The 27,204-nt window shown below is 32.7% G+C and overlaps 2 protein-coding genes across 4 annotated transcripts in view; one reads left to right on the top strand and one right to left on the bottom strand.

Annotated features, from left to right (window-relative positions):
* The window catches only part of LOC118181515 (TOM1-like protein 2), a 92,368-nt gene extending 65,738 nt beyond the window's left edge, over positions 1-26,630 (bottom strand). The window contains exons 1-2 of one of the 2 annotated variants that reach the window (XM_035350672.2): positions 26,384-26,630; positions 23,390-23,474 (exon numbers count right to left, since the gene is read on the bottom strand). In XM_035350672.2, the coding sequence (XP_035206563.1) occupies positions 23,390-23,474; positions 26,384-26,453 (155 nt within the window). In that variant the 5' untranslated portion in view covers positions 26,454-26,630. Of the gene's footprint in view, positions 1-23,389; positions 23,475-25,241; positions 25,384-26,383 lie in introns of those variants that run through there. The other variant, XM_085810837.1, reaches the window with a different exon arrangement.
* A 175-nt stretch (positions 26,631-26,805) lies between these two features.
* Positions 26,806-27,204, top strand: part of PhKgamma (phosphorylase kinase gamma) — a 59,298-nt gene continuing 58,899 nt past the window's right edge. Inside the window, exon 1 of one of the 2 annotated variants that reach the window (XM_085810835.1) lies at positions 26,806-27,070. The gene's annotated coding sequence lies outside the window, so the exon portion shown is untranslated. The remainder of the gene's footprint in view (positions 27,071-27,204) is intronic. The other variant, XM_085810833.1, reaches the window with a different exon arrangement.

Raw genomic sequence — 27,204 nt, 5'->3', positions numbered from 1 at the left:
TAATTTGAACAATAAAATTATTGCCTATTGTGAGGATAACAGTAATGCAAATTTTGGTGGAAAGGTTAGAAGAGGCAACAATAACGATTTTACGAAACTTAACGAACATTTCAACCAAAAAATTATTGGAGTATGTTGTGCAGCACACATTCTACACAATACTATTCAAACAGCCCCTGACTTATTCCCAGTTGATGTTAAAAATATCATTGCAAAAATTTATTCGTATTTATATATTATATATATATATTATGCGTGTTGAAAGTTTAAAGGATTTTTGTGAAAGTGCAAAAATTGAATATAAAAGAATTATTGGTTACAGCAAAACATGATGGCTAGCTGACCAGCTGTAGCAAATATATTAAAAATATACGAACCACTCAAATCATACTTTTTATCACAAGATAAATGTCCAAGAATATTGCAGCTCTTTTTTGAAAATGACGGATCACAAATTTGGTTTCAGTTCATCCACAACCAAGCTACATTATTTCACAATGTTGTGAAAATTATTAAAGGGACAAAATTTCAATTATGAAAGTGTCAAATGAAATCAATAATTTAAAAACAAAAATTGAGAGAAAGAATCGATGACCTTTACGTTCTTTAAGTTATTCGAAAGGTAGGAAGAACAACTAGGTTGGAAGAACAAAGTGCAATTAAACGACCTGATTTTCTGAAAGAAGTCAGAAATTTTTATAATAACGGCTTGGAATATCTTGAAGAACAGACCATTAAATTTGAGGATATTAAAAAATTTCATAGGGCAACTTTAAAAAAGGAGATTTTATGGGAATATGAGGAAAAATCTCTTTAATATATTAGTAAACATTTTTCAAAAAATAATATTTGCGAAAATGATCTTTTAATGAGGCGTCATTGGTAAAAAGATACAGGGGTTGGACAAAAATATGAAAACACCTTTAAAAAAACATGTTTCTTTGCTTAATATGGTGTAGGAAACCCATTGGCATCCAAAACTGCTTGCAGTCTTCTTGGAATGGATAAATACAATTCCTGTATGTTTGCCAAGGGAATATTATACCATTCTTCCTGCAAAATGGTGACAAGTTCAGATAACGATGTTGGCGGTGGATAACGAGAACGCATTTTCCGTTCCAATGTAGACCACAAAGGTTTGATAATATTCAGGTCTGGTGACTGTGGTGGCCAGGGGAGATGGGACAACTCATCTTCGTGCTCAGAAAACCAGTCCTGGACAATGTGAGCTGTGTGAACAGGGGCTTTGTCGTCTTGGAAGACACCATCACCATCGGGGAACAAAGTTTGTACCATGGGATGAACTTGATCGGCTAAAATGTTCACATAAGTCTTGGCAGTCATGTACCCTGACACAGTTATCATGGGGCTAGCAGAGAACCACGATATGGCTGCCCAAACCATAACAGAACCCCCGCCATGTTTCACTCTTGGCAACAAGCAGTCTGTATTATAGGCTTGAGATGGCGTTCTCCAGACGTAAACTCGGCCAGAAGTGGGAAACAATGTGAAAAAGGACTCATCAGACCATAATACTCGCTTCCACCGCTCTATAGTCCAGGCTTTATGACTTAAACACCACCTTTTCCTGTTACAGGCATTAGCATCACTGATGAGTGGCTTCTCAGTTGCAGCACGGCCAGCAATTTCCTGTTTATGAAGCTCACTTCTAATTGTTTTAGTACTCACAGGGTTCGGTAACACAACATTCATTTCAGCAGTAACTTTTGCAGCTGTGGTCTTCTTATTTTTCGTCACAATTGCCCTTAATGATCGTCTGTCACGATCACTCAGGACACACTTTCGTCCGCGCTGTGATTTAGCAGATGATGTTTTTCCGCTTTTCAAATATGCGGAATAAACCTTCGATACAGTACCTCTTGAAACACTAAACACCTCGGCTACCTTGCTTACGGAAGCACCAACCATATGTGCTCCAACAATTTGCCCACGTTCGAAGTCTGTTAACTCTGACATTATGCAATGACAACCTCACATAACAGTACTCTGACAACAACTGAACTGTTTAACACATTTACGAAGTTGTATAGGTGGCGTCAGTAGTCAAAATCGCCAGCGATTTATTTCATTAAAATCAATCTTTCTTTTCAAACATGCATTTCACAAGGTGTTTCCATATTTTTGTCCATCCACTGTATGTTACTGATTAAAAAATTAAATTTTGGTTGTCTGCAAATGTGGAAACAGACAAAAAAAATGGACGGAGTTACTCCTTCATTTTAAACAGAATAATATTCCCTACGAAAATATTTTGAAAATTGTAGAACACGCGCTTTCCCTTCCAGGAACAAATGCAGCAACAGAACGTGTTTTTTCTAGCATCAATAAATATGGCCAATTGAAAAAAATGTTAATTAAACATTAAAAAACTTTAAAATCTGTACTAAGCGTAAATTATAATTTGACCAATTCGTGTGAGAAATTTCACGACATTTTAATAAATGATTCGAATCTATTGCAAAGTATTCATTCGGATAAAAAATATTACCGTGAAAGAAAATCATAATTTTTTTAAATAAAATTTTAAATTCATTAAAAAACATAATATTTAAATTATTGTTTTTACAAATATTTTTATAGTTACCAATAGTTAATAATAAATATATTTTTGTATATTTATAGACAAGTATATGAATGTATACAAAAATATTTTTTTGAATTATTAGTCTGCTTTCATAACTAAATTACAGTTTTCTTTTCATTCCATTTGTCCCGCTTTGTCTCAATGAAAATGTGGTCACTTTACTTTAATTGCCATATTAAGAATTTGCACTAAATTGTCAATGGAAATCTTTTCACTCTAAACAACTTCTTTGCCAACCTTCATTACTGGTGGTAATATTTTCTGGATTTAAAATCATGCTACAGATTTCACCATCTGTTAATTTTATTGATAGCTGGGGCACTGTCAATGTAATGATAGATTTCAGCTCTATCATATTCATTATTCATTTATCATTTCTTCATATAGTTGGCAAATTATCATTTTTTGATAGTGATATCTGAAAATTTTAAAGCTGTAGCTATGCTGAAACAGTTGTCAATAATAAAGAAAATTTTTTCATCATTTGATAATCCAACAGATTTCAAATATTATCGAAGCTTGGTCTCAAACCATTCATTCATTAATATTTGTATCATCAGTACTTATTTATTTGAATGATAAATGACCAAAAAAAATATTTACTCCATTGAACATTCAAGGCTGTAAATTTTTTCCAGTTGCAAAAATTATATTCAGTGTTAGTAACACCTCGCTTATTTCATACAGTGGGCCAATGGAGGAAAACAGCTGTATCATATATGATATGCTGAAAGCAAGGGTTTAATGACAACAATTTTATTTTTTTGTTTTTTTGTTTAAATGTGATTTATTATGGTGCTAAGTAAGGTGTTAATATTTGTTTCTGTTTGCAAAAAATATTGCACAAATGAGTTTTTTTTAGATAATTTCTCAGTTATTTCACACACTTTTTTAAATTCATGTAATGGTCATAATTTGAAAAATTCTGAAGAAAAAGTTTGGATATGACAGGGAAAATTCTGTCAGTTTAACGTATCCCATTAAGCTTGGATCAAGTGCATTATGAATCGAGAACCCATTCATAATACCTATTTTTGGCACCATAAGTGATCAGTACAGTTGGCATGCAAATTAGATAAATAAGGCAGTAGGATATTGTTGCGTTTTTCGCTTCCTGACACCAGTTGTTACGTTATTTTCTTCCTTCACGTTCATACCGGATTCGTAGATTTGGAATGAATAATGACGACACTTGATGAAGTATCGAAACACACTTTATTTAGCCAATGTTAATCAGGACAGCTCCAAAATCACGTTACAGTCATCGAACTGTTATAAACGTGCTGACACAATCAGCGACACAGCCTTCATATTGTCAGGCAATAGCAGTGGAGACAGCTTCACTGCAAAGCACCCGAGTACAGCTCCCAACTCTGCTAGGTTGTTCTCGGAACTCCTCGTACTCTCGATACTTTCCACACGATGCACTCGACGATACACAAGAGTATAGCTCTCGACTCAGCCCAGTCTAAGACAAAACTCGACGATGCACTAAAAGACTCTCTCAATGTGCTCGACGACCACCTCGGCGCTAGACTTCGAAACACTCGCTCAATAACTGACTATCAGCTCGCTAGACAAAGCACTCACACTCACTGAGACACACTAACTGACTGCGGACCAGCAGGGTTTATATAGATTTTGGCTTGTGTTCAAGAACATTCTGGGCTAAACCGGTAAGAACTCATTCCAGAAGGTTCTCCATCCGCCCATGGTATATCGCCAATTTCGTCGCCAAATGGGCGATTTCTTGCCAAATTTGGCAACCCTGCTATCCCTTGCCATTTTATTGCAACCCTAAAACTACTTTGCGGGGAAGCCATCTCACCGCACCTGTACATTTCGGAACACTGCCCCCTCCCAAGGACTGCACGTCCCAAACAATACAACCCTTGGTCAGAAGCATAATAAGATACAAACAAAATGTAATAAAACAAACAAATAACATAACTAAAGAAACAAATATTTACACTATGTACAAGTTATATACAAAAATTAAACACATAACAATTTAAAATTTTACAAATTAAAGTTATTTTACAAAATAAAATTCAGTCTCAGTTTTTTCATAAAAACATACCAGGGTCAAATACCTTTCCACTGCAGTTCTCAGATGTGTTTCTGTTTTGCATATCACAGTCTGAAGATTCAGTCCTTTCAGACTTGTCATCCACAGGAAGATGTGAAACAGTTTGTTCACCACTCTGTAGTTCCTTTGCAACATGCATACAGCTCACCTCAGTATTTTCAGCAGCTGGTACATGTTCATTTTCCAGCGTTTCCTGGAAACCAGCTTCAATTCTGCATCAGAGTCATGAACAGAGCCTGATACCTTGCAAACGCAAGCATCCTGGTTAGCAAGTCCGTGTCTGCATAATCTGTATTAGGAGCGACACACTTAGTTTGCAGAGTAGGTGAATTTTCTTGCAATACTCGTGCACATTGCTTAAGCTGCACATCAACTTCTCTCATCTCTGCATCACATGCATTTTCAGATGGTTCAATACTCGCTAACTGCGACTTCATAACCTCACTATCATTTTTCACGAACTTAACAGTCGCATTTTCACTTTCTTCCACTTCAGGCTCTTGTGAATCAAAAGCTTCTTTCCCGTCTTTTATTTCTTCATGTTTTTGTCGTTTTCCTTTAATCCCATTAGATGTTTCATCCATCATGTCTTGATCTTTCTCAGGCAGTTCATTAGCTACTTCCTTCATTTCTTCATCCTTTGATTCTTCAGATGCCACTTCTCTCATTTCCACATCGTCTTTTATGGCTCTAGTTTCTTCTGTAAGCTCCCCTTTTACCTGTCGGAGTTGCTCTTGCACCTTTTCTGGGCCGGCATTTAATTCTTCTCTTCCATTGTAGCTTTCATCTCCTTCAGTACGGCTTTCAACTCAGCCTTGATCTTTTGATATCCAGCTCTCATCTCGGCTAAGAAGTCCATCAAAGTCTTCGTTTCCTCCGCCATGGTTTTTTTCTTCAGGCAGGTCACTGGCATTCACTCGCAAAACCCACTCCTGACACCAGTTGTTGCGTTTTTCTCTTCCTGACACCAGTTGTTACGGGGTTCATAGATTTGGAGTGAATAATGACGACACTTGATGAAGTATCGAAACACACTTTATTTAGCCAAAGTTAATCAGCTCCAAAATCACGTTACAGTCATCGAACTGTTATAAACGTGCTGACACAATCAGCAACAAAGCCTTCACACTATCAGGCAATAACGGTGGAGACAGCTTCATTGCAAAGCACCTGAGTACAGGTCCCAACTCTGCTTGGTTGTTCTCAGAACTCCACGTACTCCTGATACTCTCCACGCGATGCACTCGACAATACACAAGAGTATAGCTCTCGACTCAGCACAGTCTAAAACAAAACACGACGATGCACTAGAAGACTCTCTCGATGCAATCGACGATTACCTCAGTGCTTGACTTCGAGACACTCACTCAATGACTGACTATCAGCTCGCTAGACGAGACACACACACTCACTGAGACACATTAACTGACTGCAGATCAGCAGGGTTTATATAGATTTTGGCTACTGGGCTAAACCAGTAAGAACTTGTTCCAGAAAGTTCTCCATCCGTCCATGGTATGTTGCCAATTTTGTCACCAAATGTGTGATTTCTCACCAAATGGAGCAACCCTGCTATCCCTTTACCATTTTATGGCAATCCTAAAACTACTTTGCAGGGAAGCCATCTCACCGCACCTGTACATTTTGTAACAATATCATAAGCACTGATATTTAAATTCTCAAGTTTTTTACTTCATTATTATACAGAAATAATTTAAGTTTGGGAATATAATCATTATTATTAATACTGCACTTATTCTTAATTTTTATTTTTATTTTAGGTATTAGTATTTTTCCATTTATAGTATAAGAAACAGCGTTTAAATAACATATACAAAAATCTAAAAATTTAGATAAAATAGCTTATTTTATAGAGCTTATTTATAGGAATTTTTTTCACGTGTTAGGCATAGTTCCAAAATACACTCAGGCATTGAGTGGCACTCACTCCTCCAAGGTCATGGGCACATAGGGGATTCATTTCTTGACATCGGGAGTGAAGAGGTCAACACTACATATGTAGGTTTGACTGAAAATACTCATTAAATTATGAATTGGTTTGAACATAAGACATATTTAATTTTATACATATCCAAAGTAACTGTTTATTATATGCTGCTTTTCAAAAAAGCAATCACCTTTTAAATATCATTTTTCAAAAAATTCCTATGCGAAATCATTCCAATGACAAATTCTTCATTTCAAGCTTATAAAAGTATACCCAAGTTTTCATTAATGCAAATATTAGGGAATCCTTTGGGGGATCAATAATATGCCTATCCTTTGAGGGCTCCAAATATTATAAAAATATCCAAATATGCATGCAGTCTTTCTGTTCTTTCAAATTAACTAATGAGAAATACATCTGATTGAATAACTTTCAATATTCCAAACAGTATGCGTTCACATTTCATTAAATGGAAATTAACAATTTTTAAAGACCCTCAATGAAAACGTTTAAGGACCAACACAACTGAATAAATTAAAGCAATAATCTATGCAACTGCTGCATCACTATTATTAATCACATAAAACAAGTTTAATTATAAAACTAACTCCCTAAAATTTTCAAGTAGTTAACATTAAATTATAAACATAATTTTTTGAACTAGTTATATTTTACACTCATAATATGCATGCGATAAAAATTAAAGGAAAAACCATTAAAAAGTGCTTATGTTACATCCTGTTAATTTAAGTCTAATGAAAGATGGCTGGTAACTCAAGATCAATGTTGGGATTCACCTTCTTTACACCGAAATATTCAAAAATTTTGCCACCTTCTTTTAGCAGTTGTGGAAAGACGTGCAAGGAGGTGCTTCAAACTCTAATTCCAAAGACCACAAGTAACTGGGTAACATTTTTGTATGTTAAAGGTTTAACACATTGTTTAGAAGGCATCTGATGTATTGTGAGGAGCAATGTGCAGTTGGGAGAATAGAAGTCAGACTCTTTCATAGGTCTATATGGACTTAAAAGTAGCCAAAAATGCTATGTCAAGAACCTAAAAACGGTTTAAGGTACTGCTGATGTATGCAGATAAACAGGTCAAGGTCAAAAACATGTGACAACAGATTAACCATTTAGGACTGTAATTTGGCAACGATTTCTAAAAGAAATAGAAAAAATGGCATAAGTTAAGACTGCAAAGGGCTATAGGAAGTTGACTAGCCAAATGAATTAAGAGTGATAAATTGCATTAAAGAAGACTATATGAAAAAAATTCATGTTCTATATCTCTTAAACTCAAGCTGTAAAATGTGCTTGTTGCTTGTTTGCAGTAGTAATGCATCAGCACAAAGGATATGAAATCATAGTATGAGTAGGCACCATCCTGAATGGCCACTCTGACCTGCACATTTTTACCAATGCAACTAACTATGAAAGCTGGAATGTTGAGAAATGAAGTTCTTGATCTTTATGGCCCACTGTTTATATATAAAATTGGCAATAATCTTCTAACAATAAACGATGATTCTCATGCCCATTATGATCCACCAGTGCATTATCTTGAGAGAAAAGCAATCCAGCAGATAGGGCCCCACATACTAAGATTTCAATTTGATAGAACATGTATGGAATGCATTAGGATGGTAACTTGCATCACTGCAGCTTCAAGGTGTTACTCATCTTTAATAAATTTTGTTACCACAGGAACTCCTGGACAATCTAATGCACATCAAAGAAAATTGCTGTAATGTCTGGATTTAGGTTAAAAGTGATCATCCATCTTATTGTTTTGTTTTTCAGTTTACTTCTAAAATATTGGGAGATTAACTTTTTCTGACCTCATTTTTTATCACATTTCCCATGATCTTAGTTACTCTTCTTTTTTTTTTTTTTTTTTTTAGTGAAAACAAAACAGGCAACTTTGTATTTTGAAGATATGTCAGGTATGGCAAAAATAAAATAAAGGAAACAGAACTCTATTAAGAGCAGAAGTTATTTCTCTAATATTACGACCACTGTTATTTAAACGATGTTGTAAGCCTTGCTATCTTGTTAGCATATTGTAAAGAAGGAACTCTATGTACAGCTCTTGGTAAACTGTAGGGCAAATGAATGGTAGTCCTGATCATTCATTTCTTTAATTCATTTCAGATCTTTTAATGTAGCTCCACAAATCTTTAACTGAAACACAGTTCTCAAAAGTCATACAATGACTGACTGAAAGTTGTACGAGCCCTTCACCTTGAAAACAATTACAGAACCCTGCTTTATATATCACTTAATAACTTCAAGAACAGTTTTTTTCATTCTTTCTTTAAACACTTTAGGGGTAAAAATGAGTCAAACCATTTTTAGTGCGCCACATAAAGAACTTCTATCCGTTTCTTTACTATGGTTATATCGTTACTAATTTTGTACATAGATAGATGATTTTAGTGCTATATGAAATTGCTGTATTTTTCGGTATAATGTAACATGAAAATCTAGAGAGATGATGCTCTGCCGTAAAAATAAGAATACAGTGGCAAATCTATTTAACACTGAATAAATGGCTACCATGTTAATTTGGCAAGATACTGCTAAGCTGGCAATAGTTTTGTCAACTAATTTTCGCCACCGAATTTGGAGCGAAATCGACAAGCAAGTAGTTTGAAGTGTACCTACTAATTGTACTCTGTGATACTGTGAACCAACCACTTTTTGTGGAAACTGAACTTTAGAACTCTGAAGTGTTTCTTTTGATAAAATAAATTTTAGCAACCTATCATCGGAATTGTATGCATTCAATCTATTATGAGCCTGTAGGCACACAACAATATTTTTGCTTTCTAGGCTTACTTTCATCAGTTTCAACAACCACACTAGAACCTGCAATCACAGTATTTTCATACACACACATTCCTACACATACCTCTTTCAAAAATTTCACCTCATCCATGACACATTCTTCTGAGACATTGATGGATTGATGGACATTGATTCTGAGACAAATGAAACCATGGATTGGCAGTTCTATGCAGAGATCTTTTAACAAAGCTTCACAAACCTTTAATGAAGTTTGTTTGTTGAACTCTATAAACAGGGTTCTTAAATGTTGTACTACAACTAACTGAAAAAATGTCTAAAACCTTCACCTTCAAAACAAGTACATGCCTTCCAGCCATTTGATAAAATTATAGAAACTTGCTTTAAGTTTCTCTTAACAACCTCGAGCAGAGGTTTCTTCATTTATTTTTCAGTAAGGTGAGTTGAAAAAACACATCCATATAGCCAAGTTCTATTCCTGCTTTCTGAACTTATTTTCGTTAATTTTAGTAATCGGACCAGAACCTAAAGTCATACTACATTCACACACACACACTTAATATACATATTTCTTTGGTAAATGTCACCTCATCAATGACACACTTCTCCAAGACATCAATCTCAAAAGAAATGCTACAGGGATAGTCAATTACAGGCAGAGACCTTCTAATGAAGCTCCACAAACGTTTGAAATTGCAAGCCAGAAAATATCACATTATTTAAAAGTTTAAAAGTGTATAAAATCTTCATCTTGAACTCAATTTACATGACCTCCAGTCATTTGAGACAATTATAAAACCCTGCTTTATGTTTAACTTCAAGCATATTTTCTTCATTCTTTCCTCAACAAGACAGCGAAAAAACAAGTCAGACCCATTTCAGTGCCTCAATATAGACAGGTTCCATTCATTCTTTTAGTATGGCAATATTTTTCTTTTCTGGGCTTGCTTTTAACAATTTCAACAACCACACCAGAACCTGCAATCACACTACTTTTGTATACACACATTCTTGCACATACTTCTTTCAAAAACTTCATCTCAACCATGACACATTCCTTTCAGACGTCAATCTCAAAAAAAAAAAAAAAAAATTAAATCATGAGTGGTCAGTTCTATGAAGAGATTTTTTAATCAAGCTCCACAAACATTAATTATCAAATTTGTGCAAGATCTAAAAACTGGGTTCTTAAATGCCATATTATAACTCACTGAAAAGCATATTAAACCTTCATCTTGAAGACAGTTACATGCCTTTCAATCAACTGAGACAACTACAGAACCCTGCTTTATGTTTCTCTTGATAACTCCAAGAAGAGTTTATTTTTCCTCCTCAACAAACTAGGAAAAGAAAAACCTGTGAGGTACCTTTTGATGCCTGCATATAGCCAGGTTCCATTTTTGCTTTCCAAACTTACATTTAACAATTTCAGCAATCACACTAGAACCTTCAGTCTTACTACTTTTGTACAAAAACTTTAGGGCCTTTATAAAAAATGCAAAACTCATAAAAAATAAATTTAGACATAAAATCTTAAAACTAGCACAGTATTTCTAAAATTTATAAAAATATTCATGACAATTAGGAAATATGCTCTAAATTTTCAAAGAAGCTTTAATCTGACAGAAAAATTCTTGACCACCAATCACTGTCATCAATACTTTTATTACATTTTTGACTTATTTTTATTTGAATGGTCATTTTTTTCCTCCACAGGAATGCTCTAGACCAGAAGTGGGCAACATGCGGCCTCTAGCTCTTGTATTAATTAATATTTATTAATATTACTTAATAGATTATGACAATTTAAAAATTAATAGAATTAAATAATGTACTACCATCTATTGAGCATAACATGAATTAGAATACTGCAGTGTTACAGTTCTAGCAATCTTTCCCAGTCTGAAATTATTGTCATTTTGACCCACTTTTCAGTTAGCCAACATCCAACAACAGAAATTCTGTTTTTTTCTTATTTTTGGCCATGTCTTACCTTCTATTTGAAATACACTATGTTACTATATCAACCACCACCCATTAGACACCGTGACAGCGCACGGTGTCTGTTATGTTCTGTTCTGAGAGACAGGCAGTACCTACTTTTCCCCTTCTGCCCCACACCCCTCAGCATTCTTCTGAATGTTGCAGAGTTGGTGATTTGTAGTTATCTGTGCATGCTTGTATCTGTCTCGTCTTGTACTGTTATTGGCCATTGTGAAAACCTAGTTATTGTTTTATTTATTCTAAGGTTTTTTACTAATACAGTCGAAAGTTGTTAATTCGGACACCCATAATCCGGACCTCAAAGCTAAAAACTTTCTGCGCATGCGCCGCGTTGGCACACGCGCATAGGCGTTTACGAGTGCACTTAAGACCTTTGCTACTGCGCATATACGTGTGCGCAAGTGCAGAATACGTTTTCGCCTGCGCGTTTAATGTAGAACGGTCGGTGTAAGCTAAAATTATCTAATTATCTATTTCAGTTAATGTTAATGATTTCGTTGTTCCTTAATCTTCGAATTGGATCCCACTGATTATTTTTTGCAGACTGTAAGAGCAATTTTATAAAAGTAAACTTGAACTTTCGATTATGTCAAATAGAATTTCCGATGCTGGAACTTCCAAAGGATCTACAAAACGAAAGTATGTTTCGATGTCCAACAAACAAAAAATGGAATTGCTGCAAAAAATGGATAAAGACATAAAGAATGTGACAGAGAGGTTAGTGAAAACGAAAAAATTTCGATTGACAAGTTAGTCGGTATTCTTGGCACAGCAATTAACGGGACTTGAACTGCGGGACTTTGTAACTGAACAAGAAATTATGTCTGTTTATAGAATTAAAGAGAAAGTATTATCACATAAAATGAAGCAACTTAAACAACTTACATTGAAAGAAATGTTTAATAAAGTAAACAAATAAATATTAAGCTTTTTTTTTTTTTTTTTTTTTTTGTAAATTTTGATACCCTTTAGATCATAATTGTTCTTTATTTCATAAATTACGGTTTCATATTTTTAATTTTAGAATTTCTGCATGCCATCTTACGAGATTTAAACTGATGATCTATAATCCGGAAAAATAGATAATCTAGAATTGCCGAAGTCCTGACGAGTCCGGATTAACGACTTTTGACTGTACATAGTTTTATTGTATTTTTAATAACTATACACTTTCTTAAAGATACTATTTGGTATTCGTCTTTTCTCCATCATGTCAAATTGCATGAGAAGAAAATTAAATGAAGAAAACAGAACACTTAATGTAGAGTGGGATAATTTCTTTACTTCTGTGAAAGATAAAATGATGCGTTAATTGCACAATACAGTTTTGACTACTTTGAAAGAAGCAAATGCAAATAAACACTATTTGACTCATAAAGAACACAAATACTTCAATTTAGAAGGAGAATCTCGACAAGCTGCAGTTCAAAAATTGAAAAATGAAATGCATCATCAACAGCCATCTTTTAATGCTTTTGTAAAGAAAAATACTGTTGCAGTTGCTTTACTTACAAAATAGCACATATGCCTAGAAAAAGGGGAAGACTATTTCATAATGTAGAAATAATTAAAGAATGTATTGTTGAAGCAGTAGGTATGTTAGATCCAGAAAAAGTTGATAAATACAAATAATTGCCTCTTTCAAGAGGAACTACACTAGATCAGCAGCATGAATTAGCTAAAAATGTAACACAGCAATTTCGTACAATTATACAAAATGAAGAAATTTATTTTTCAATTGCTTTAGATAAAAGCATTGATAAAACTAACTTGGCGCAAGTTTTATATTTTATTCTTCCAGTAACTAAAGATTTTCAGTATTACTAAGAACTTCTTGCACTAGGTACACTAACTGGAAGAATCATAGAGTTGACAACTTTGAAAACTTCAGAGAACTATGCCATCAATTCAACTAAATGTCAGTATCTGTACTGATGGTGCCCCTTCCATGAGAGGTAAAAAAAGAAAGATTCATTGATTTATTTAAAAAGTAAAACTTAGAAAAAATTGATATCATTTCACTGAATTTTGCATTAGCAAAATCTGTGCACAAAAATAACCATTTTGATGACACTCTTGATAGAACTATTTCGATTGTCAACTATATTTGCGTAAACGCAATGCGTCGTTGTGATTTTCAGCAGATGCTAAATTTAGACAAGGAAACGTACAGTGTTGATTTACCATATGAAGGCAAGGTTTGTTGGGTGTCAACAAGACTGTCAATAAAAGTTTTACCTTTACAACAATAAATTAAGAACAGGGAAAACTATGTGATCTAGCAGATGAAGCATTTTGTTTTTGTCTGATATTATGGCAAAACAAAACAATTTAAATATTTGTCTGCAAGGTAAAACAAAGCATATATATGAAATGTGGCAGAAGATGCAAGCTTTGAGGGAAAAAAATTAACATTTTTCAAAACACTGCTCTCTTGCTCACATATATCTGCAGAACACTTTCTAGAGCTAGCAAAAATGCTGAATGAGCAAAAATGTAAAAGTAAAACATTCGATGAATATATACATGTCTTTGGATTTTTTTAATAGAAGAAGAGTTTCAGATTTTGAAGAGCACACTTTTGCTATGAAACTGGCATTTGAACCACATGTAGCAGATATATCCAAAGCTGTTACGGAGTTACGAATGGAATTATTTGAGTTGCGGGAAGACAGTATCCTCAAATCTCTGATGCTAAAAAGAATACGACATAAATATGGGAAAATGCTATTGAATATCCATGCCTACGACAGCATACATGCCACTTACTTTCCTGCTTTGGAATTCTTACTGCTGCGAGTCAACATTTTCTGTAATGACAAAAATTTAAACTAGTTTTAAAAATGCAAATTACAGATGTTCACTCTGATGATCTACTAAGGCTGCACTTTGCAAAGCTTGATTCAAATATTCAATTACTTCCAGTCAAACAAACACAAATATCCCACTAAATTAAACTTTCAATCGAATTTTAACGTTATTTTACATACTGTTGCTATGTTGGTTTTCGGTTTTACACTTATACGTTATACCAAATGTGGTGATATGTGTTCTGCGCTGGTTTTTGGCGCAATTGCGTGTTGTATGGCAACTCTTTTGATGCTGAATACTCTTTTGCTGTTGAATACTATTTTGCTGGAGTGTTTTAATTGCTCATTGGTTCGTATCATGCATGTTTTGAAATGACCTATGTTGCTATGAGAGATGTGGTTGCAAGAGAGTCTGGGAGATTATTTTTAGTGGCTGTAAATGATAGAAGTAAGGAAACGCTGATGCAGTGTATTAAAGAGTGGATTGATGAGCCTTGTACAATTATTTTTTTGGATGGTTGGAAATCTTACAAGGATTTAGGAAAAGAAGGTTTTGAACATTTATTTGTGAATCATAGTACGAATTTTCTGGATAGTGTGTCTGGCTGTCATATAAATACGATAGTGATTATGTGGCGGCATGAATTAGGTATTTCTGCTGTTCGAAAAAGCATTCATTCATGATAAGTGCGTTTTATTTTATTCTAATTTTGTAGAATGTTATGCTAATTGTTTTTTTAGTATGAATTTCTGTCGTTATTGTTGTTTTCTTTAATTGCTTGAATTTTATTTTAGTTAGTTTATTTTGTTCATTAGTGCGTAGTGCCTAGATTGTGCAATTCATAGATGTTTTTTAAAGTTGAAACAGAATGCTGTGTACATGGTATTCTTTGAAATTTATTGTTGTTATATTAATTTATTAAAGCAAGGTGTGCGTAGTTCGTAGATTCTTTCGCTGCCTAGATTGTGCAATTCTAATTCGTAGTTTTTTTTGTTTTTTTGTTTTTTTTTAAGTTGAAACATATCACTGTGTACATGGATTCTTGTCAAATACTTTTGGTTAGAAACTTTACATTTTTGCTATCTAAATTTTTTGTTTTTGTTTTGGATTTTAAGCTTAAATTGTGTGCTCAAAACGTGGTTTTTGCATGTGCATTTTTGGAGACATTTTAGGCTTAAAGTTCGAAATGTAGACAAAAAATTTAGATAGTAATATGGCACCATGGAGTTTCTCACCAAAAATGTTTGGCGAGTTGGCGAGAAATTTGGCGACTTGAGGGCACATATAAGAGTAGTTCCCACTTTTCTATTGTTTTTGTTTATAATGTAATAAATTTATTAAAAAATACTTCTATTTTATCATTTTTATTTGAAATAGTATTTAAATATATGCAGTTGTTTATTAAAAATTATTAATGTTATAATAAGTTATTAGCCTTATGTGAAAACAAAAATATTTTATATTGTAAATTTTTATTTTAATAAATGACTTAATGTTTTTTGCATTATTTCTGTATAATGCAATAAAGTAATCTATATGATGCAAAACTACCCAAAATCTATAATTTCGCAAAAGTTGCATTTATAGGTATAACAATTTATGCAGCCTCCTTTATCATTGCCTAATGTAAATGCGGTTCTCGCATGATTAAAAAGTTCCCCACATCTGCTCTAGACAATCTCCATTGTTTTTAGTAGCACTGAAGAAGAAAAACTCTTTAATACACAATCTTTTTCTCCAGATTTAGATTATTTTAATTAGTACTCAGATTTCAGAATATCCTGCCCCTTTTTCAAACACTTTATTCATGTCTTTGATCCTTACTCATGAAAAACTTCCAGATGACAATGAGTGGAAGCACGAACTTTATGAAGGTCAAACTTTGACTTTTTTTACGGTCACATTTTCATCACAGTAGGTCAAAGCATGGACATAAGGTTAACAACAAAGTACATGAAACTTTTTTTGTTGTTGTTGTTGTTAAGAAGATGATATTGTTTTGATAACACCTATTTTGAGACACTGTGCAGACTAAAATAAAAAATTTCAAACTTTCATTTGAAAGTGGCCAACTGTTTCTCATTGATTATGACATCAATCTGTAATCACTTAATTACAAGCTACATGATTTTCATTCTATAGCTATCCAAAGTGTTAATTCCCACATTAACCCCCTGAGCGTTACGGCTTTTTCAGGAAACGGCATGAAATATAATCGTGTATACTCATCTGGTCTGTTGCAAAAATGGCAAGTATTTTGACTCAAACTACTAGCGGGCCCCCTTTACCCTGTGGATATAATTAAGCTAATTCTCTCCTGCGTTGAATTTAGCGAGTGAAATTAGTTTTTCTCACTATGGTATCTTCGTCACAGGATTGGTTGCTAAAATGTTATTTTATCTTCTATTTGGCTACGTTATAGTTTGCATACTAACACATATGCTGTATATTGCTCGTACCTTAATCAACATATGTGCCGAATAAGAAAGTTAGTACATATGCATCAGTAATAGAAACTACGTAAAATGCATTAAATTTCCAGTTTCTTTAAGGAATTGCTTCGGTGATGGTGAAAAATTTATCTTGCATTCTTTATTGTTATTTTCTTAGAAAATACTTTTCAATATACAAAGGGAATTTGTGAGAATTTTTGCCCTTATGTTCTAATTTTTCGAATGCAAATTATTTTAATATTATGTTTATATTTAGTTTTTAAATATTTTAGGTTTATTCCAGATTAAAGTACTAGATTTAAATAATTCTTTAGACTGCATCATAAATTTATTAGAAGTTAGTTATTATGACATCGTTTTGACTTGTGAGAAATACGTCAAGTATTGTAATCGCGAAAAATTTCGATTTTCATATTTCAAAGGAAATTTTTTTTATGCTAAGGACGTGAAAAATTAGCAATGCCCTCACCGGGATTCGAACCTTTACCTCTCAAATACGCGCTGAGAGTGCTACCATTACACCACGAAAGATGCAGTGAGAAGCTAGAAAATGCCTTATATACTCCGCCTTTTAAAGGCCAACTGGAGATTAGGAGACCCAACTGCCAAATCCTGGTGGTGAAGAATCATCATCCATCCCCCTTTTTTTTAGTTCTGATGACACTGTAGAACATTAGGTTGTTTGTGGAGGAGACACATAAAAAATGAGCAAAGCCCTAGCCGGGACTCGAACCTTGGACCTCTCGAATATACGCTGAATGCACTACATTACACCACGAAGGCATACAGAAAGGAGGGAGAAAATACCTTATAACTTTAATGAGGAAAGTATTGTTTTAAAATGAATATCGCACGATAATTTGTGTCTTAAATTGTCTTTCTGAAAAATACTTTTTGTAATATTCATTCTATAGTTCATCTAAAGCAATATTTCTATACATAAATTTGATATTCTTAAAGTTATGTTATCTAAATGTATTTATAAGCAGTCAGTTAAAACACAATATAACAACTGCACAAGATCTACGTAAAAATCCATTTCTATCGTCTATTTCCATATATTCTATTATCCGTTTCTGTCTGTTCTATGATCAGCCAAAATAGAGTTATAATTATCCTCTTGAATATTTGAACGGGTAAAATATGTCAATATGGCATATGCGAACAAGTCAAATTATCTCATTACTGTAAGGGATGTTGAATGTGAAACTTCCTTTAAAAAGGCGGCAAAATATATGACAGTTTTAGGTTTAGTTAGTTTATTTGATTACGGCAAAATAAGAAAGTGTTATCTTACTAATGAAAGTATGTCTTCGTGGAGAACTTCCCAAGGGAAATTGGCTGGTATCGAACCACAGAAGGAAAATCATCGAAGCGTCCATGCAGTCAACCTGTTTGCCAGAACTTGAGTCCGGGTCAAACTGCCAGTGTTCAACGATATTACCGCTCGACCATTGACTAGCTCACATCTATTTAGGAAAATGTGACTTTGCGTGCTATGTTAAATTTTTAAATCTATGTGACATGCAAATTATTTAGCCTATGCAATGTAATAGCAAATTATTTAATGATTCGATTCTTGTAGTTTTCTACGAAACTGGGTTTTCTGATGGCCGATTGGATAAGACTGCAAAATCTGGTCCTTCGATAAGGATTCGAATCATGGCGTACAGCCTGGCTACATAGGAACTTTTTAGGATTTCTCTGTGTGAAATACAATTATGAGCCAAGTTTCCTTTCAGGATCTTCCATGAAAGCATTCCACTTCTTAGTCAGATGATTCAAGAATGTTTCATTGTTTCCAATTAAAACAAATAAGCTTTTTAGGAAGTACGACGTAAAGTATACATTAATCATTTATTTTTTTCTAACTATTCTTATTAAAAATCTATTTTACAATGATTATATTGTTTATATATCCTAGTAAATTATGAATATTTTTTTAGTTTTTTGTTATCTCTGCTTCTGTGTATTACAAAAATTCAAGCATCTAGAATTTAGCACAAAAATAAAATCTTTCCGTGGTAACAAATATAACGTTTTCAGTCGAAATTATGTAAGAAAAATACAATATTTTTTTACAGCAACAGTATGCATTGGCTTATTTGACTAATGTAAAGTATTCTATGGCTATCTGCTTAAACGTAGGGATGCCTTCGTAGGAGGACTTTTTAAGAATTCAGGATTAGTATTCCATTATTTCAATGCCAAGATGCCTCCTGAAATCTTTGTTATAAATATTAAAATTTTAAAGCCTTAAATCATAGTAAATACAGTTTCTGAAACTTATTATATTCATACAACTTGCTTTGCAGTTGAAGAACACTTTCTACTTTGAAATTTCTTGCTGTAGGGCTAATATAAAAGTTAAATTTCATAAATTAGTGTATGCAGATAAAATGATTTATATAGCATCTAGACATAATATGAAATATTTTTGGATTGAAAAGGTGACGATCGGTTTAGAATCAACAAGTTAAAAAATAATCGAACATAATATCCATTTGGAAATACATTCCATATAATTTTCGAAGTTAAGATGTCCAACAAATCATATAATGCTGTCGTACTGGTACACTTATAAAGCCTTTTTTGCCTTGCGTTTCCTAGTAGTGCAAGTAGTAGCAGATCCAATTAGTAAACTGAAAGATCTATGATTCGAATTTCAGTCTTTAGGAGAGGAGAATATATGGAATTAACAGCGCGTCCAGCTGAATAAGCTTGCAGATTCATGATTATGTTCAAGGCCTCATCAATATGCCGAACAGTTAAAACCTCTGGATCTGAATACTGGTAGTTCGGCTTGATTTGAGTTCAATCTCAGGCGAACAGGCTGATTGCATGGTTGGTTTTCATGGTTTTTCTCATGTGTAATACGCTAGCTTTCTTCAGAATATCCTCGACGAAGGAATCCCTCCTCTTAGGTAGATAGTCTTCATAGCTTTCCCGTATTTAAAAAACCGAACTGGCTATGACTGTGAGCCTGCCGAGTGTGTTGTTAAGTTTACCTGTTTCATGGCTTTAAGCACCTAATGTATTCTACATATTATTATTATCAATGAATTCCTCTCAGGATGTTATCTAAAAATGTATTAACAGCATAGATTTTTAGAAGATATTTTTCTTTCTGAGAAAAGTACTCAGTAAAAAGACGGATTTCGAATTTGAAATTTTTATCATATTCAGTTAGTAAATTAATTGATATAATGTTATTACTGTTACTACTTAGTTATCTATGCTTTCATTGGAAACCCTTTAAGCACATATTATAAAGGAACAATTATTTTTGTTCTTTTTTTAAGTTCCTCTGTGCATTATAATATTAACAAATAAAGTAATATTTGCATTATTGCTGCCTTACAAGTACTTATACAATAAAATAAGCACTGTAACACATCAACAACGATTAAATGCCTTCTTACATAACAACCCCAATTAAAACTACTAACTAAAAACAGCAAATGAATTTCCCAAAATCTAGACATTTCTAGTATGTTGTAAAGAAAGCTTTAAAATATTTTGGAAGAGCTAGTCAGAAATTATGTGAAAGAAAGTGACTCCAGTTTTCATTTTTACAAACTTTCGTATAATGTATCAATTTATTTTAAGCCATTTTAACCAGTAATTACAATTTAATATTGTTTAAAATTAAAAATAATGAATGGAAGCATTCACAATGCTAGAACACAGCATATTTAAAACAGTACAAGACTTTGCTAGGAACCTTTGTTAGGAGGAAGCAACTGATTGAACGCATGTGTTCAAATTATCACATCTGCCATTTATGTTGTGAGAAAAGGTACGCCTTTTGTATGCATATGTTTAAAAACTTGTTTTTTCTGTTCCCTAAGTAAAGCAGTCCCCCAGGGGTAAAATTACTCTTAAGCAACAAATCTGAACTGCAGTTCTTCAAAACTGTGAACTGAATGTACCTACGATGACTTTACTGAATGATCAAAGCCATCCGTTATTGTGAACCATTTTAAGCTTTCCTTTAGAAATACAGAAGGTTACATATACAGGTTTTTTACACATCTACAGCTATCTACAGCTATTCTTTTTTAATCATTGTCATTTAACATAAATGTAAAATCAATCAATATTTAGTCATTCCTTCGCATAGCTTGTCAAAAAAAAATTAAGTCAAATGTTTATGGTTGAAGTTGCTATGTGTATTTCTTTAATTTAAGCTATGGAAGTTAAAAACACGGCGATCATCTTTATTGTGAAAACAAAGTTATGGTAAAATACTTGATCTCTAATACATGAGATTAAATTTAAAAAATCGTGTTTTGTCTAAAATAATGTCTTGCAAAATCTTTTCCATAATATGTGACAATTTTCTCTAGAAAGAGAAGCTTTTTTTACTGCTTAGACCTATGAATCTTGGGCATAAGGCTCAGATTTTATGATCAGTTCTCGCTGACTAAATAATATAGTACTTTGATAAAGAAATTAAAATAAGATTTGCTTTTATTAGTTCGGTAATTCTAAATATTTTTTTTTAAATTGGACTAATCCAAGTTTTATTCGAAATCATCTAATGAGTCAAAAAGGTTCCTCAAATTGCTGACGAAGTTATTGAAAAGGAAACTGTATTTGATATGTTAATCAAGTTAAAATTTCATTGCAACTGTCTAGACAGCATTCAGTCTAAGACTGATACTATTTTAGAGGAAATTATATGCATTTTAAATAATAAATAATACAGATCATTCTTCTTTATTATCTTTATTATGTGTCATTTGTCAATGACAACTTCACCATTTGCCAACAATATATATCCAAAAACAATAAAATAAACTAAACAAACATAAAAAAAAAACTTTCCTGTTTTTTTTCTTATTAGTATTTAGTTTTTATTATCTAATTACTGCTATTTTTTTAATTCAAATTTGTAACTCCTAGAAAAGTTGTGGGTTACATTTCGGAAACTCAGATGTTACGCTGTACAGTATTTTAATAATTTATGTAACAAAATATGGAAATTTTAACTCAGCTCTTCATTGCTGCTTGTAGTTTCACTGCATTGAGCAAAGTAATATATATTACGTAAAGCATGAGTACACAAGAAAATCAAACTTATTAAACTTTTTTCTAATAAAAATCACATTCATATCAATGTACATTAAAAGCATTGGACGATTTAAAATGCATTAGAACAAAACTTCAGCAAACCGGTATAAGCGACGAGTATTGTTCCAAAAAGAATAATTAAGTCGCTATTATTATATTTACTATTAAATTAGTTTGTGTTTTATAAACCCCTATCAAGAATACGCTTATTATAACTTATTAAAATAGACTATTGATTTTCTAATTTTTATCTGACTTATTGCTTAAGTAATGTTATTCTTTATATGCAATTGCATGTAATTCAGGTTAACAGAATGCAGCACTATTCGGTTCGCGCGAATTAAATGAAAGTTTTTAACTTGCCGGTTTTATGCATCTACATAATCATAAGTAAATTTATTTAAATAATGCAAATATTTTTAAATGCTATTTTTTAATTGAATTCACAAGCATTTTGCATATTTCTGAGCATTTAGTTTGAAATATAAAGGATATTTTATGAAAATGTTATCTGTTTAAACATAGTATTGGGAAATTTTTACATGCTGCTAATTTATTTAGTGAAGAATGTTTGCGTCAGTTTGTCGTATGTCTAAACACTTTCTTGGCGATAAAACATAGAGGTCTAAAACAAAGAAGAGCAACCCTCTTAAACTAATACTGAAAGTTGTCATTTAGAGATCTTCAAGGTTCCAGAAATAAGGGGGGGCGAGAGACATCTGCACGGCCGCTTTAAGGCGGTCAAAACGCTTTCGAGGTCTTCACCACTGACCGCCTAATCCATCAGTAACGCTTTCGAACACTTTTCCAGTGACCGCCTAGAACCGTCGGTAACGCTTTCGAGGTAGGCCGTCTTGACCGCCTAAACTCGGTCATAACGCTCAGAGGGTTAAAAGGCAATCACAAAAAAAAAAAAGATAGAAATGTCAATAAAAAAATGATAGAAAAAAATGCCGGATGTAAAAAATTAAGGATTTTTAATGAAGAAAATCAATTTTGATAAATCTAAGGACTGTACAAACTCTATCCAGATTGTAAAGCTAGATAGCCCAGTAACAGCCAAGATCCTTAACAATCTCTCAATTTATGTCATCCAAATGTTTTAGTTTTTAACAGTGACTGCTGTCAGTGGCTTTTCCAAACAAAGCTGCTGAATGCTAGCAGTTCAACCTGGCTTGGGTTCAAACCCAGCAAAAAGACTGGCTGCATGGCTGGTTTTCCCCATGTGCGGTGTGAATATAAGCCATTATCCTCAAAAGTCCTCCATGAAGGCATCTCTCCTCTTAGGCAGACAGCCCTCCCAGTTTTGGCATATTCAAATAACCTAACACATTAATTAACACTTTATCATGCACACTTCAAACCATTGTGAAGATGTTGATTGCTTGGTTTCTATTTTATAGCAAAGGTTTTTCTAAAACTGAAAGAAATTAAGATCAACTGTTCTGGAAAAGCAATTCTATATGGTACTTCAAATACATCACATTTCAGCTGAAAGTCTTATAAAGTAGCAAACAGTATGACTCCTGATGTAAGACACCACATAAGTGGCAAAACTATTTTCATTTAAACAGCTATTATAGTTTTCCTACATACCCTTCATCAGTCTCATTGATGATGTCACATATTTCCATATTCAAAGCCCAGTTTTCAGAAGCAAGAGATCCATCAGTTGCTTGTTCTAAAATTGAAATACATGTGATATATATTATTAGGATTATGTAATATTTTTTTCAAACTATGCAGAATCAGATATTAATACATAAACTAATATAATAATAATAAATATTTTTAAAATATGAAAATAGAAATCCATTATAATCCCTAAAAAACGAAATATGTTGATAAATTTCACAAGTTTATACATGACAATATCTTTTCAACAATTAATAAATAAAAATGCTAATAAAAACTAAAATGGCAATCAAATATGTTATCTTCCTAAATTATTTGCTGATAAAATCCAGTCTTTCAAAATTTATGAACATGCATGCAGTCAATAGTGGAGGGAGCCGGGGAGAAGGGGGGATGGAACAGCAATATTAATGAAATTAACAAACATGATTTAAGAAAACTGTTAATGAAAAAGACTAGCACTAACTGAAAAAAGATGTGACTTTTTTAGCATTATAAAACATAATTCCACACAATACAAGAAATATTGCAAAAATTAGCAATAATCATGAAAATAACAAATATGATTTGAGAAAATTGTTGATGAAAAAGACCAACACTAACCAAAAAAAAAGATGTGCCCTTTTTTAGCATCATAAAACATGATTCTACACAGTGCAAGAAAAATTATGACTCGTCAATCATATCCTTCTAACCTCTAATACTATCCAATAATCCATCCCAAAACCTTGCAAAACATCTTAGCCTACCAGCAGCCAAGTGGTTAATTTGCTGAACACTAGTAGTTCTAATCTAGGTTCAATTCCAGGCTAACAGGTTGGCGGCATGAGTGTTTCTTATGATTTTTCCTCCAGTGTAACATGTAGACCTGCCAGTTTCCCTTAGAGAGCCCTTCATGAAGGCATCACTTCCCTTAGGCAAATAGCTTTAGTGTGCTTTATAATCAAATAAACTAACTATCTCAATAGAAAATTTTTTAATTCGGGTAAAGTGCAGATTCGCCCACTTATATGATGTGTATCGATGCGTACATGGACAAAGTCAAAAGAGTGTGCAATACCAAGTTTGTGCAATTCTCTGATATTTTTTAAGTGAAAATATATTGATGTGTACATGGATAATAAGTTTCTGCAATTCTTTGAATTGTTATTTGCAAGTTGATGCAGAATCCCCCACTTACAAGGCGCGCATCGGTGTGTACATGGACAAAGTCAAGGGAGCATGCAAAGGGAAGTTTGTGCAATTCTCTGATGTTTTTTTAAGTGAAAATAGATTGATGTATACATGGATACAGAGTTTGTGCAACTCTTTGACTTGTTATTTTCAAGTTGGCGATTTTGAGAAATGTGCGAAGCAGTGGGTGATTCTGCAGTTTCCCCTTAAATTTAAAATTTGAGATTTGATGATTACTTGATTTATTCTTTGAACAGCTTCTAACATTAAGATACTAAAAGTTTTAAAATATATTCAAAAGAAATATATTCAAAATAGTTCTGAAAAAAATTATTCAAAGAGTGCTGGAAATGAGCATTCAAACATTTAAACATACAGTTAATATTTAACAAAAATAAGTAAACAACAGAACATCTGATATTTAGTTGGATGTCCTTTAATTGAAATTATATTTTTCATGTACTTTGGCAAGAATTCAACTAATTTTTTGTGTAGAATATTCGATTTTATTTCATTCCTCTATCAAAATTACTTTCAGCTTGCAATTCACTCCATACATGTTCAGTAAATCAAAAAAATACAGCCAAATTTTGAAAGCTACAAAACAATTGCATAGTATCCATAAAAGAAGATTCATTACTGTGTATTTAGATTCATTATCCTGACAGAAATTAAATGCATTCTGCACTCAGAGCTTTAGCACTGATATTTCCATTAAAAAGTTTTGGGTTTAATCCCAGTATCCGGTGCACACGGGATTTGGCGACTTTTATGATGAGCAGTAAAAACTGGACATATACGATGAGTAGTAAACGGGTCATTCAAAGAATATATATATAGTACATAGTATATACTATGTATATACTGTATGTATTATACAGTATATACATAGACGTTCTTTGGGTCATTTTTGGTGTTGGCGATAATTTTCAAAATCGCGCCAAGGCTGCACCGTATACTAGGATTTTACCAAGTTTTGTATATTTATATTGATTCAAAGTTTCTTATATTAAAGCTAAATTTTCCATACCAAATGCAGCAAAACAAGTATGCTTCGGCCTCTATATTTTGATAAAACTGATTACTTTTACGATAATGATAAATAACAAATAATTTTTTCAATGACTTAAATGCAAACCTTCAATACAATGTAGTGCTTGGAAGTCAATATTACACGTATATGAAAAGTAGGTAAAATCCTAGTATACGGTGCAACCTTGGCGCGATTTTGAAAATTATCGCCGACACCAAAAATGACCCAAAGAACGTCTATGTATATATTATACACTATCACTACATAGTACATACTATATAACTATGTATAACTATATACATTCTTTGAATGACACGTTTACTACTCATCGTTTTTACTGCTCATCATAAAGTCGCCAAAAGTAGCCAAATCCCGTATGCACCGGATACTAGGATTAAGCCGAAAAGTATAACTGATTTTAAAATGTTATCTGATTTAAAAAAAAAAAAAAAAAAAAAAAAAATGAAAGAATTAAAAAGAAGTAACAGACAGAAAAAATGTCCTATACTCATATTTAATTGAGCGTTTAAGGTTCATTCTTAAATAAATTTATTTAAGAATAATAATATATTATAATAGGTATTTTTATGAAAAATTTTTTTATACTCCGTCGGTAGAAAACTGAACACAATAATTGATTATACCAAAAAAAAAGTACTATATATTCACGATAAAAAGTTACATTGAGATTATGGTGAGATACTTGTAATCAGAAGAACATACAAAATATATTTAAGTATTAAAAATACCTATTCTTTGGCCAACAATAGTATTAAAAGGATTGCCACCAACACCAAGTTGGGAAAGCAGCCCAGCCATAACGAAAGTTTACAAATGTGTTCCAATTACAAATAAAATGCTCTCTAGTTTCAAAGTTTACAAAATTATCCCTTAATTCACAAAATCTACAAAACGACACGAATTACACAAAAATAAAGCTAATAAACAAACTGCAAACATTCGTGAAACGGGTAACAGGTTGCAAGATTATTTGTTTTCTTTACAAAATATGAGAGAAATAGTATCGGAAACATTTAAGGAAAAATATACCTATTATTAGTTTAAATAAATAGCCACTAGTGTCGCTAACCGCCTTCGGAAATGAAAGTTTCAGTTTTTGTTTCGACGTTTAATATTTGTAAACTTGAAGCGCAGGGTCATTGCAACTCAATCAGAGTTAGATTTCCTAAATCAAAATTAACTTTATGCTTCTGCTCAAAGTCAAGTCTTTTAAAAATAATAGTCAGTTTTAAAAGTTATTTTCAAAATTATGTTTTCAATAGAATATAAATTTCTGAGTTAATATATACTTAAGTAATGGATAGAAATGAAAATGCGATTTGTTTACCATCAGTATTACTTAATATAGCTATTACTCCTTTAAATTACCCTTTGTATTAAATTAGAATGTGTCACCTACGCCAGGGCTACTAAAGGTATTGAGTGACAGAGAATTTTTTTATATTTTTTCCATAAATTTCAGCTCATTATTATAATAAAAATCTGATTTTTCGAAATACATTTTCTCCTTTTAACATAAAATTAATTTTCAACAATATAGCATTAAGGG

This window comes from Stegodyphus dumicola, chromosome 2, assembly GCF_044657685.1.
Source record: "Stegodyphus dumicola isolate Sdum_Otavi_A_Nest chromosome 2, ASM4465768v1".
In the NCBI taxonomy this organism is placed as follows: domain Eukaryota; kingdom Metazoa; phylum Arthropoda; class Arachnida; order Araneae; family Eresidae; genus Stegodyphus; species Stegodyphus dumicola.
The sequence above is the reverse complement of the archived record's forward strand: the minus strand, read 5'-3'. Positions and strand labels throughout refer to the sequence as shown.